The 13,805-nt window shown below is 42.9% G+C and overlaps 2 protein-coding genes across 7 annotated transcripts in view; one reads left to right on the top strand and one right to left on the bottom strand.

The window, feature by feature from the left end:
• The window catches only part of macrod2 (mono-ADP ribosylhydrolase 2), a 398,938-nt gene that overhangs the window by 67,923 nt on the left and 317,210 nt on the right, over positions 1-13,805 (top strand). The gene's annotated exons all lie outside the window — the stretch shown is intronic.
• Positions 1,220-13,805, bottom strand: part of flrt3 (fibronectin leucine rich transmembrane 3) — a 47,926-nt gene continuing 35,340 nt past the window's right edge. The window contains exons 1-3 of one of the 2 annotated variants that reach the window (XM_005473963.3): positions 11,109-11,785; positions 5,398-6,118; positions 1,220-4,403 (exon numbers count right to left, since the gene is read on the bottom strand). In XM_005473963.3, the coding sequence (XP_005474020.1) occupies positions 2,409-4,361 (1,953 nt within the window). In that variant the 5' untranslated portion in view covers positions 4,362-4,403; positions 5,398-6,118; positions 11,109-11,785 and the 3' untranslated portion in view covers positions 1,220-2,408. Of the gene's footprint in view, positions 4,404-5,397; positions 6,119-11,108; positions 11,786-13,805 lie in introns of those variants that run through there. The other variant, XM_019366410.2, reaches the window with a different exon arrangement.

Genomic DNA, 13,805 nt, shown 5'->3' with positions numbered 1-13,805 from the left:
GGCTGTGAAGCTAGTCGAGATCACTGCTTAAATATTTTTAGTCATGCTCGATAAGAGAAATAAGAAAACGTATTCTTGGTTGCTTTAAAGGCAGATGGAGGCGCATTATTTTTAATGTTTTAGCAGGCTACAGTTTATACGCGTCTTCCCCTCAAATTCCTAATTCGAATGTGACAAAACTGCGACTGATCAAAGAACAAAAAAAACTATTGACGGCAGACACATGACAGCTGTGACTACTCAGTGTACTAAAATTGAACCGTGTGTTTATTTTAATTTGCAGTTAATGTCATATTTTTAGCATACGGGGCAGGCTTACCGTATACTTAAGGTTTAGATCACTTCTGCAGCTTTTAGTGGCTTCCCTAGCTGTAATTAAAGCTTTCACTGTGTTAAGAGCTTGTGGGTGTGTACATTTTTTATTTGTACTGAATACTTTAAAACTAGTATAATCTAGATAATATGTTGTATTTTAATAGTGGGCTTATGTGTGATTTTATTGCTTTTGCATGCATAGTTTTTCATGGGAGGAGCTGCAGCCATGTCATTAATTGTGCTGAGCACCGAGCTGTGTATATATATTTCTGCTCTGACCTCTGCAGAAACAGGTCTGCTTGTACCACCCTCCATATGGTGGCTTGTTATTAGTTTTCAGTTGCCCTGGTGCCAGGGAGGTTCATCTAACCCTAGAGTCCAGCGTCTCCATAGCCCAATTTCTACTCCACTGCGATATTTCTCTTTCTGGCCAATCGAATAAGTCACACATGACTTAACTGCACGAAAGAACAACAGCAGCCTCAAGCAGATGTTGCTCTGTACACTGCCCGTGGAGTGGAAAAGTGATTTCAAGAATACTATCCGAGTTTCTGTTTAAGGGCTCAGCATGTCTCTGAAGGGGAGATGTGGCTGTGAGCGAGAGCCTCAGAGTAGTGATCTTGATGAAGGATAAAAAATACAGCGCGTTGTGTTTTTCATCCATAAAGCATTTTTCAGATTTTGTGCCTACTCGGTAATTTGAGACATAAATCAATAAAACAGGTCCCGTGTAGCCTTCTTTGTTACCTAACTGCACTTGGATTGAGCTCTCCTGAGTGCAAAAAATAAATCAGAAATCTCATCAACGCCTTGTGCGATGGTAATAATTAAACAGAATAAAAGAAATATTATTCTTAAATGGTGTTTGTTGTACTTAAGAAGGAGGTAAGGAGGAGCAACGATATTTTTTTTCACTTTTATTCTGTAATATGACCAATATTTTTCATATTCAAGTGTGTATGAAAAAAAGTCACTGGTTTCTTAAAAAGCTAAATACAATAAGCATTGGATCAAGGCACATACAAGACTGGCCAAAGGGCATACAATGCACTTTGGTTTTCAATTGTAAATAACAGTTGACTTCAAATTGTGGCAACATAAGTGTGTTCATTTGAAAGAAAAAAATACTACAAAATAATACTCATAACAAGAAAGAGCTGCTGACACTGTGGTAATTCTAATAAAAGCCAGCATGTTTTGTGTTTTTGGCCTGGTGACTACAATGACGTATGGTACACGGTACTGAAGAATGCCGCCATTGTCATTTAGCCATTGTTGGCTTGTACAAATAGAGATAGTGGGGGTCCTCTGTGTCAGCCTGTCCTGTCTACTTGTTTCGAGGAGCAGAGGGCTCCTTTAGGTCAGTGTGCTTTATCTGCCCTGTGCTGTGGCCTACAATCCTATCAGAGACATTTTAGCCCTGCTTGGGTTGCTTTGCTGTATTTCTTCTTCCTGCAAACAGAACAAAATAACACACCGAACAAAGAGAAAAAAAAAGCATGACACCTCATCTTTAGTTTCCGTACTCCACACCTGGTGAATACTGGAGTAAGATTCTTGGTCCGTAATAAATGGAGACAGCTACTGACTGCTCGTTGTTTTAGATGGCAACATGCCTGCTTTGTATATTAGTTGATCAGCTGTGCCTTAGTTTACGTCATGTCATTTTTTTGCCTTTTTGTTTTTCTGACAGCCACAAAGTTAAAAGAATGACCTGTGCTTATACTACAAGGTTTTCTAAAGTCTGATTGTTCAACACAGCAATGAAAACCCACTTTCACAGTTGACAAGTCATCATATCTTAGTAGAACACAGAGTTTCTTTTGTTGGTCGATAACCTTAAGCAAAGGAAATACAGTACAAATTACTACAAATCCCTAAAATATAGAATTGCAGTTGGTTACCATACCCACTGATGGTTCAGTGATGGCCCGCAACTGGAACGTTCTCCATCTCCATAAAATGTCCTTAAATATAAATTATATGGCAAATGTACAGAACATTGCTTCCTTAGTCTTATAGATCCAGTGTTTTGTAAAAGTCTTGCCACTCTGTTTGAGTCAAGCACACCTCATGAATGTCCGTATGCAATATCATGAATGGGAATGGTCTGAATCTGGTATTCCACTGTCTCTGTAGCTCCTGTTGTTAATACTGTTGTCATTATGTGGACTTTTGTATAAACTCAGGCCATTAGGTGGGAAAATTGTGTGTATCACAAATTCCTCCTTGGACACAGGCAGGTGATTTATAGGTATCATCTGAAAAGAAGTTTCTCGTATTTCTAGGATGGAGTTGTCCTTTTTAGTGCCGGCCTCAGCATAGTCATCCTTTCTCCGACGGCCTTTGTTATAGGTGCAGTTCCTGGAAAAAAGTGAACCATTCCTATGGACGTACCAACACACCAGCGCCAACATGATTATTGCCAAAAGAGCCACAGCCCCTCCAATGATAGCAGCCAAAGGCAGACTGGAATTTTTGTAAGGCTCCTTCTCCTGTTCTCTGTTTAAAGTTGTAGTCGGGTGGTATGACTTGTGAGAGCCAGTCTCTGTCTCGATGCAGACGGGGGTCTCGTCAGACAGGTAACTGTTGCTGGTCTCCATGGGAACCATGCATATTCTATAGGAAGACTCTGGCTCCAGCGCCGTGAGCAGATACTCTGTTCTCTCCCCCTGCACAATGGTTTCAGTAATAGAGCCAAAGGGAGGGCTGTGCCCCAGCTTTAGCCAGCTGAGCCGCAGGGCAGTCATGGGTTGCGACACCCTCCATGATATGTGTATGGTATCTGCACTACTTGACTTCACACTGATGGTGATGATCTTTCTGCCTGAAGAGGTGGTAGTGCTGTGGTAATTTTTACTGATGTCAGGCCCTTTTATTATAGGCCTCCTAGTCACAAACACGGGCCACAGGGGCTGTGATGGGCGTAGAGTGTTGGAGACTGTGCTCGTCTCGTATGTGGAGAAGAGCTCTGAATCTGTGCAGTCAAACATGTCTGTAGTTAGGTCTTTAATTGCCATCCCTTTGACCTTATCAGGACCCTGGCACATGAAACCCCGTACGTTCACCTTAGATGGCAGTGACCGCAACCAGTCACGCACCCATTTCATCTTGCAGGTGCATTGCCAGGGGTTGCTGCGCAGCAGGAGCTGTGTGAGATTGTCCAGATCTTCAAATACGCCCTGTGGGAGGCTGCTCAGGTTGTTACCAGAAAGGTCCAGGCGATACAGCTGTCTAAGGAAGGCAAAAGCCCCAGGTGGAACCCGATTAATATGATTATCTTGTAGCTGCAGCTTCTCCAAACTGGTGCCTGGCAGATTGGCTGGTGGCATAGTGAGGGAGTTCCTCACCAGCGAAAGCTCAGTCAAGTTGATCAGGTTGATGAAAGCCATATCGCCAATCCCACGGTTGTTGAGCAGGTTACCATCCAGGATTAGTCGCTTCAGGTTGATGAGATCTTGCAGCGACTGCTCTGAGATGGTGGAGATGCGGTTGTCGTCAAAGCGTAGCTCCTCAATGCTCATAGGCAGGCCTAAAGGGATGGTGCTAAGGTGGTTTCTGGAAAGAAAAAGCAGTCGGAGATGACTACTGTCCCTGAAGGCCCCCTCCTCTATGCTGACTGCTGATACAGAGTTATCATCCAGGTGCAGTTCTTCGATGTAGGGAATTTGAGCTAAAGAGGCATGGGTAATCATCCGAATGTTGTTCTCCTGAAGGTGGAGCTCTTTTAGCCCAAGGGGAAGGTTAGTAGGAAACTCATCCAGATTATTGCAGTAAAGGTAGATCTTCTCCACCTTTGTGAGCCTTCGAAGCTCTGCAGGAATGCCCGAACTCTTAATGCGATTGTTTTGCAGAAACAGCACTGTAGCGTCCTGGGGTATACCAGTAGGGATGGAAGTCAGGCCACGGTCATTACAGTAGATAAAGGTCCCATCGCAGCGGCAACTTGAGGGACATGAGGCAGAGGTCACCAAGGGGTTAGCAAGACCCAGCAGCAACCCGATCCTGATGAGGAAGAGGACGAAGGACTTGCACTGACGCACCATCTTGAGGGCGTGTTCCCTGGCAGTCTAATCACTCAAGAGCCCCTGGGGAGAATACACAAGTGTACATTTAATGCACAATGCCTTGAAAGCGGAGCCAAATTCCTGTTTTCAGAATTGCTGGGTGTTTGAAAAGCCGCCTGCAGCACTGGCTCAATTAAATATGTGCTAAAAGAATCATTTGAATCCCTAATATTTAATTTATATGATTTGTTTATCAGGATTATCACACAGTGAAAGTATATCTTTTGTTTCACAATATACTCGTTGCATAAATATTCTAATCTTTATGTAACTTTACATCTTTACCTACCCTGCATTCCAAATAGTTAAATAATGCTTTGTCTTAAATAAAAGGTGCACCTTTGCACCTCTGTGAATTAAAACTGAGCTCATCGACTTTTCCCCCACAACTTCTGAAATGTAATGCATTCCCAAGCTTCACACATTTCTCAAGCTGAAGGCTCTCTCTCATTGCCACAGATCACAGGGGTGAAAAAAAGTCAGGCTGTCTCAATGAACTGTCGTGAACCTGGCATACCTTAAATCCTGACAGATTAATACCAATGTCCTTAGCTGTTCAAAATCTGATTAGGAAAAAATGTCTCTTGAATAAGGCTTGATTGTAAATGTTTAACATATTAAAATTTTAGATTAAGAATTTATTTTTCAAATGAGGTTTTCTAAAGTCACAAGAATTTTGCACAGCAGTATGTTATTTTTGCTGTGAGTGTGTATGGCATGTTAAAAATACTAAAAAAAAGAGAGAGACTGTTACATTATTATATTAAATATATATTATATTTAAGGGTTGTGGACTTGAAACAGACAGCCTTGACATGAACAAAATGGCAAAAGCAGAAAGTATCTGTCTCTTTTTTCACCAGCTGTGTGTACGTTGCCCTTTACTTTAGGTACTACTGAATTATTTCTTTCATTATGCATTCCTGCCATGACCGCTCTTCCTGTACGTCTAATTAGTAAATGCTGATCTGGTAAGTGAAGTGGAAAGAAGCAAAGCCTTCTGTATTTGTCATACCTGATTTATACGATGTGGTAAATCCTTTCCAGCCACCTAAAAATCCAATCAAGATTTCCTCTTGAATTTGCTCTTATCCTTTCTCAAAGGAAAAAGTTTGTCCAAGGGGTTTCTTGTGATATCCTGACCTGGTCAGTGTTTGCTGAGCTGATCCTTGTTTGGACGATGACCTCCTCTGTGTGGTCAGAGGCTCATGCCTTCAATGAATTTACCATGGCAGATAAGCCTGTACAAAAAGCATCCCCTGCCACTGACAAAGCATGTACTCTCAGGTAATATTGAAAATCCTAACGATTGCTGCAGCTGTCAAGCTTAACAGCCATAACCGCAAATTAGATTTTTTGGGTGTTGTATTGTTATCCGTTTGTTGTACGTGGCGGACTTTTGCAAAGGCTCCTGTCTGCAATCACGGCCGGCAGGCATGATGAGTTCACACAAAGCTGGTCTGAGCCATGCCAATCCCCTCTGCCACAGGCTCAATCCAGGCCTGTTCACTTGTGTACTCCGAGTCTTCAGGTAACCCAGAATCCTCTGCTCCCTTGTTGAGCCTGTATACACATTAATCCAGGGCTCTGGTCCTTTTTCCTGAAGCAGATAACCAGTGTTCTCCTCTCCACTAAGGAGAGAAACAAGGCAAGTTGCTTATCCTTCTGGGCACAGCCTCTCTCACGTATCTGCAGCTTGAGTCATGCTGTGCACTCCTCACACCTGGGATGGTGCTCTGAAAAATAACCAAAGAGCAATGCATTCAGTTTTTAAATGATCAGGTTTCACTGACTTCATCTTGTAAAATTGCAAAAAATGTAACTGCATTTAGAGATGTTTGATCATGGCTTCTGCCCGGCCTTATATTGTGACTTTGTATTTAGAAGTACCCTCTAATGCAATACTAAAAATACGCCTGTTGACCTTTTACAGTGAGCCACTCCAACAGACCACATTTCTTTTCTATCCCGACACAAGAACGTCCGTGGATAAAAAGACAGCACCGATTCAGACCCCACAGCGGAGCTCCTTCCTTACTTCAGTATGTGTTTTAAAAAACAGAGCAGATCCTGTGATTTAAAAAAACAAATGGTTTCTGGTAGTTTAGAAAGTCCAGATATTAGAGGTGGAAGAAGAAACGATCCAGTCGGCGCCTGCTGAATTACTCACATTGTTAAAAAGCTTTCATGACAAATGAAGGCCGTTTGAATTTCCTAAGAAGAGGATGTCTGGTGCGTCCATCCCTGTCAATCCCAGCCCCTCTCTGTGACCTCTTACCTCCACCCCATCCTCTCTTTGCATTCTGTGAACGCTCCTTCTGTTCGTAAAAATAGAATTTCCTTTGCCAAGGAAAATGTTATGGTTCCCTTTTACAACACAATAGCTTTGTGTCCTAAGCATCCGTGTGACCTGTTTGCTGCCTCTATGCTGTAAAACATGTAAAGGTAAATTAGGAACAAGAGGCCCAGCCATTTAACAGTTGTAACCCATGACAAGGAGAAGATTAGGGAATTGAGAGGCTTGTAACTCGATTACAACTCCTGAGATGCTGTCTCATAATAACGCCCCCCTTCCTTCTGTTCCATCTAAACACGGGTGCTCGGTCCAGTATTACATTAGTAGTAGATTAGAGTCTGGGGAAGAGAAAAAAAGCACCAGATGTGACCTCTACTAACTTGTAGACTAAAGGAGTCTGATGAGGGGGGGAAAAAAAAGATTACATTTAGTAGTGGAGTTCTTTAGAAAATGATGGGATGATAGAGGAATATGTGCTGTCTGTCTGGAGGAATGAACTTTATGTGCAGCACTTAGTCAGGCTATTTCAATTTTAAATAGCCTCTTTCACCTACAAGTTCTTCTTTCCCTAAATGTGTGCCGTCTTGATTTGAATACTGGAAATGTTGGCATTAGGTAAAAGAAAAAAACGTGCCTCTACGTTTCCGCTGAAGGAAGGGCTATACTCCAAAATAATAGACTTTTGGGGTTTGAGAAAGGGTGATTGTCACAAAAATGATATGGCACAGCATTTCCTTTCTTTAGCCAGAAAAACCCTAGCATAATAGAATGTAACTCAGTGCCCAGTATAGGAGATGATGAGATGTGGCTATTCATTGAGAACATGTGGTAGAATAATCTGTCGGCCTCGGTGTGCTCTGTTATATCGTGTGTGTGATTTATCAGAAGTGTGCTTTGAACATAGCACATCATGCTTATTTTACAAGAAAAACAGTCAGGCCTAGACGCTTGATGGTCTCCCCCACCACCCCCACCCAACCCCAATTCTTTTTCCATGCTCTTCGGATTTCAGGAGAGTGGCCCCCTCTCCATTGTTCACTACAAGGCAAGCATGTGGACCATGTAGCCTCACAGAGGGGGGGGGGTTCTAAGGTTTTTGGAACTTTTATTCAGACAATTTACGAAATGCCTTAACTTAAAACAGTGCATTATGCAAACCTCCTCTGTTCCCATTTACAAATGCACGCCCAGCCAAATGCATGCAGTTGCGCGCACGCAGTGCTTTGTTTCCCGTGCACACAATCATTCTGAGAGCAATAAACTGTGGCTTCAACGTTTTTAGTGATGGATGTCTTTCTCCATCGTTCTAATAAGCTCCGCTGGCAGGACAAGGGATTTCTCCAGCAGTCAGAGTGGATTCTGCTTCATTTAATCCGAACTGGCAAAGTTAAATTGAGCATCCTAGTAAAATTGCGTGTTGGTGTACAGCAAGTTACCTTTCAGTGAAGAGTGTGGGAGGCTCACACAAAGCTGGACACCGATAGCCATTGTGAGCTGAACACGCATAAATGCACATTAAGCTGCAATAACAGAGCCCAACACTCTGTGCCCTGTAGGCATACACTGCACAAGAAAGGCTTTGGTAGAAAAAAATTCATATAGGAACAATTTCATGCCTGTCAAAAGTATTGCAGATTATAATGACTTTTAGTTCAGTAAAATACAGAATAATATTACATGGGCTGCATTGGTGGGGGTGAAGCTCAAGAAGTAGTAATGGCTGACTGCTAAATTATTCATAAGCCCTGAAATTAATTTTGAAACCACGGTAGAGCCTTCCATTGGGAAATCATTGTTGTTTGTATCTGCTGTTGATCTTTCATTCTAATTCATAATTTAGAATTATGATAGATTGCGCAGTACAGTCATTGTGGGCTATGCTTTGCTCAGATTCGCTCTCTAAGCTGTGTGCCTGCAACATCAGCTGGCACAGCGATAGCTCTTAAGGAAACAGTCAAGGTGGGCAAAGATTGTTTGGGGCTGTATCAAAATAAACGGACACCGTTAAGCTGATATGAAAGCAAAATGAATAGTTTTCCCTGCTTTTAACAGAGGTGAGATTTTGTCAGTGGGAAAGCTTGCATGTAACATTGATTAACAATTTAGGAGATTGTATGTCAGGACACCTGGCAGCGGCCTACTGTGTGCCGCTGAGACACAACAGAACATTCATGGTCACATCTGAATGCACAGGGACACAGAACACGTTTCAGCCAAATAGAGAATGGGTAGAAATCTCTTAGTTTAACGGATTTGGTATGTGGCCTCCTGGTGTTGTCTTTAGATGGGCTGAACAGATGATACTTTTGCTGGACCATTAAGAGCATATATAGGCCCGGGACAGACGGGGGTCCCTCTTTTGTAATAGCCTGAAAGGAAAGATCTGTAGCAGCTGCAATTGTTTTTCTCCACATGGGGGTGGTAGGCACTGCAAGATAAAAATGTGTGCGAATCTGTATGTGTGTGTCTGTATGCGACAAGCAAACGCCGAATATTCATGTTAAGCTCCAGGAGCCTATCTCGGCACAGGCCAGACAACCACCCAAAATAGGGGGGATTTGTTCAGCCTCCCTACTGGCCCTACTACAGCTTGTTCTGAGTCATATGGCTAAGTTCCCCCCCCCCACGCAGCATTTAGGCCTTGAAGCCCTGTTTACGCTTTTACTTTCAGTAACCAGTATGAAATGATGTGTCTCTTGCAGTTTAGGATTGATCATAAAAGATGCTGCCGAGTGGATAGATAAATTATGAAAAGAAGTGGATTAGGCCTCCTCAGAGCACGGTGGTGAATCAGAAATACGCCTTGGTGGTAATGAAAGACTTTCCCCCCCTTTTTTCCCACCCCCAAAACCAATTTCACTTTTTTTTAATGCTTTGATTTTTTCAATCAGTGGTGACCTGGTTAGTTGTCGAATTCCCTCTCACAACAACTGACTGGGGACTTTTGCCTCGGGCAGCTATCAGTGAAGACAATTGGCTCTGTTCTCACAAGTCTGCCACGTTTTAAAAGGCTATTTATTTTTACTGTCTGTCAAACACACCGAAAAACAATGAGCTACTATTTGCATTGCATGACAAGTCGAGTCAAGTTTGGATCCACTGCCGGTGATGTGCTGAAATTAGGCTCCAGCCTATACACACATACACACACATACACGTATACAGATATGTTGTTCAAAGCCTGGATGACCTTATCGTCTCACGAAGATAAAAGGCTGTGTTAAATTGGATTAACCACTGTCCCTGTCCTGGTGCTGCTGCTAAGAAGGCGTCCACTTTTATTGTATTGCTGGGATGGTGATCAGTTTGCATGCACAGAGACGAACACGGCTTTTCGTTAACGTGACAGACTGATCGAGTGAAGCTATCGCTGACTGTAAAGGCGCTTTTATTTCTTGATGCTTTAATAACACGGCTGTCACGGAGTCGCAGAGAGCTGCAGCTGCAGCGAAATGCCACACGTTTGTTTTAAATGCTCGTTAATGTAACATAATGTGCTTTGAATGAGCTGCTGATTATAAGCGAATTGATGAAACTTAAGTGGATTTAACTTTTGCATTTTAAGGGATTCTACTTTTTTTTTGACTACGCCCGTGCAGGGAAAAGCTCTCACTGCCTATGATTATTATTGTTATTATTTTAGTAGCAGAGGAGGGTGGCGATGGGGCGTCCAAACCTGGGGTTGAGTTTACAGTTGCACAGCAGCCTAAAAATTTCACTCCCTAGTAGGTTGCATGAATAGTAGCGGGTCCGATCCAAGTCGTCTAGACTGTGATTGTGCAGACGCTTTCAGTGGAGTTTTTTTTTTTTCTTGTTTTTTTCCAGCTGCCTCTCCGTGTCTAACTCGGCGGGATCTGCGCTGCAATTCCAGCAGCACGCCGGGGTGTCTTCTCGCGCTGCGACACTGAGGCAGAAACAGACAGGAGAAGCAGACCGGGTGTTTGCTCTCAGAGACACACGCTGGAAAAAAATAGAGGGACGCAGTACCCTATAGCAGCAAGTTGTAGGCACCAAGAGGGGGTGGGGGGGTTGAGACGAAGAGAAGAATGATTTCTGTCTGATTTCTATCTGCCAACCTGGGAAGAGTGTCTACGCTCAGTGTGTGCGTGCGTGTGTGTGTGTGAGTGCCTAATTTGGATATTTTAGAAGAAAAAAAAGTGCACTTGAGATTTTTTTTAATAAAAATCGCCCTGAGACAATCACCTCTAAGAAACGCAGTATCTCTCGCCTGAGCCGAGTGTTAGAAATAAGGAGGGAAAGAGGGCAACTAATTAGATACAAGCAACTCCTGAGGATTCCGCATTACTTTCAATTCCTTCTGCCAGAAAGATGATCCAAAAAAGATGAAAAGGATGCATTCCCAACAGGACTGTACCATCAAAAAATAAAAAAATAAAAACCCAAAACAAAAAAAGCAACTCCGCACTTACCTCAACTTAATCAACCAAAAATGGAAAGTAACAGGTATCCTCTTATATTTAGCTTCACAGCGTGAAAAATAATAATCCAATCCACGCTTAAATTCAGATCCCGAAAAATACAAATAAAAAATAAAAATAATAATTAAAAAAAAAAAAGTCCACACTCCCTCACAAGGCTAGAGCTATTCGGAGTTTATCAGAAGCGCCACTGCTATGTTTACTGGTGACCCCATCACACGCATACACAATCTGCTGGCTGTGCGAGGACATAGGTGCACGGATAGATCTCAATACAAATGTGGAGTTGTGTTTGCCTCTAGCTTTGCTTCAATAGAGCACTGATGTCATACGGAGGCGGGGTCTCTCTCCCTCTCTCTCTCCCTCTCTCTCTCTTTTGGAGATGCACGATGCAGTGTTGTTTGGATACACTAGAGGGAGTGGAGGAAAGGGGAAAGCCACTCACATCCTTGTTAGATGTGTGCACTTAAGATGAGCGAGTAGTCACTGGTTGGAAAGCGATGCTGGCTGGCATCAAAAGACAAAGAGGTGGGAAAAAAACTGGAGATGTACAGTATGTGTGTGCATGCTGGTGGAAATGAGATACGCCCTAAGCACTCTGCCGGCAGTGGTTTGCTTAAGGAAGAGATATCAGCAGCTGTTATTATCATTGGGTGTTCATTTCAGATGTGCCAGGATAATTGATGATCAGTTTGGGGTTTTTTTGTGGGATAAGAGGGGTTAGATGTCATCATTTTTCATTAATCTTTGTTTCTTTTTCTTCTTTTCAAAAGTAAAGAAATCCAGCATTTCAAATGCATGAACTGCTTCATGCAACAAGAGTAGGATTATATCTTTTTTCTTTTTTTTTTAATAAAAGTTGACAGGTAATGAATATTGGATGATGTTGTCGCAGTGAGCCAGAATAATTCATCACAAGAATTTAGGGGCCGTGTTGCTAATTCCTAATATGTGGTTGACTCTGTTTGTGTGGCTAAGCACTAATAGAGGAGCTGTAAGACTGTGTCTGTGTGTTTATACATGAATGAGGTGTCGGTTGCTCAGAGATACCTGAACTGCTTCTTGCCCCTCGTGCCTTCTCTTTAACCCTGTTCGGTTTCATAGTTAAACGAGGCCAAACAGTTGGTTTGCTTCCTTCTGGGCCCCGAGCATCAGTGACTCATCCTGTTAGTCAAAGGACTGTACAGAAGAGTTGACCCAACCAACACTCTGTCCTGCCCTGCGTCATCTCCAGTGTTTCCCCCTCTGGCAAACTGACAGGGCAGACACCACAGCCGGGCGCATTGAGCTGCAATGGAGCAGCTCTCTTCATCTGCTGCTGAATATCAGCTTCCTGTCAGTGGCATTGGGTCAATAATCAGATCTGCTTGATGTATGCAGCTGTCGGTGCAATGTGGAGACTCCTCTCTTGCGTGTCATTCACTCCTGCCAATACCACTTTTTGTTAATTACCTCAAGCCTATTATACTATTCAGCTCTGAATGCCTGGAGGGTCTGCATCCATTTTCAGTAAACAAACAGGTTTGTTAGAGAGGTGTTATTCGCTTGTTCTGAGGAGACTAAAATATCAAGCATAAAATGTATCATGCATTCTGTTTGTCATAAGAGAGAGCAGTTGCCCTGTAATAATTAATGACAGTTTAAAGAAAAGCCAAAGAGGAAGAAAAGCAGTAAAGTAGCATAGAGGCTCAATAATAGCACGCTCTTACAACAGCTGAAAGGAATTAAACAGACACTGTGCAGACTGAGGCTGGTTGCAGAAAATTACAAAGTATGCATGCCTAGAAAAACATACAATCAAGAGCAAAAAGTCAATTATTATACCGTTTAAAACTCCGTCTCTGCTTTTGTTATTTGGTCTCCCATCGTCTGCTCATGAGCCAATGAGGACCTCTACTCCTAGTAATTGTTACGGCCTCGTTAGGATAGGGAGTGCTACAACCACAATGACTAAGTGTCTGACCACTGCTGACATTTCATGCCCAGTTATTTTGCCAGGATAGAACATGATCCAACTCCAGCCTCAACACATCAGCACACAGTTAAACCATGATTGCCATCTTAACTGGAGTGGCTGATTGAACAGACACTTAAGCCTGGAGCATCTGCCAAAACTACTTAGACCTCCAGTGGTGTTTTTCAGATTTGTTTGCTTTCCAGCTGGAGTGGCTCTCACTTTTGTTTGAAACACAAAGGGATCTCTAGACAAGTATAAACTGTCTGTCTGTATATTGTTCACTTGGAGGCAAATCTGTATGAAATGCAATTTCTGTTGTGTAAAGAAGTTCCTACTGAGGCTCTCTTTTTTTGCTGCTTTATTAACAAAAGTAGCTATTTTTTATTAGTTCAGGTGTGGCGACGAGGACTGCGAGGTGAGAAAAGGTCAGTGTCGGACATCACGGGCTGATCCGCGTCTTCCTCCTTGGCGGACAGAGCTGCAAAACCCGAGCCTGACCTCGGTGTGGCTTCCTCTCTTAAACTGACTGCAGACACATCTGTCAGCAGCTGTTGATAGACCTTCTCTTAGATGTAGAAAGAGCCCCACTGGAGGGTGATGGTGTTGGGTTTCAGTTATCTCAGGACCAGGGGAAAAATCTGTTGCCTTGTTCATCTTTTTGTTCAAGCCGATATGTGCTGTGGTTTCCCAAGGACGTGCTTCAGTCTGTCTGGCTAGTTTCACTCTGTTTA

The sequence above is a fragment of the Oreochromis niloticus genome, linkage group LG13 (assembly GCF_001858045.2).
Source record: "Oreochromis niloticus isolate F11D_XX linkage group LG13, O_niloticus_UMD_NMBU, whole genome shotgun sequence".
NCBI classification, from domain to species: Eukaryota; Metazoa; Chordata; class Actinopteri; order Cichliformes; family Cichlidae; genus Oreochromis; species Oreochromis niloticus.
This window is presented reverse-complemented; position numbering and strand designations above follow the sequence as displayed.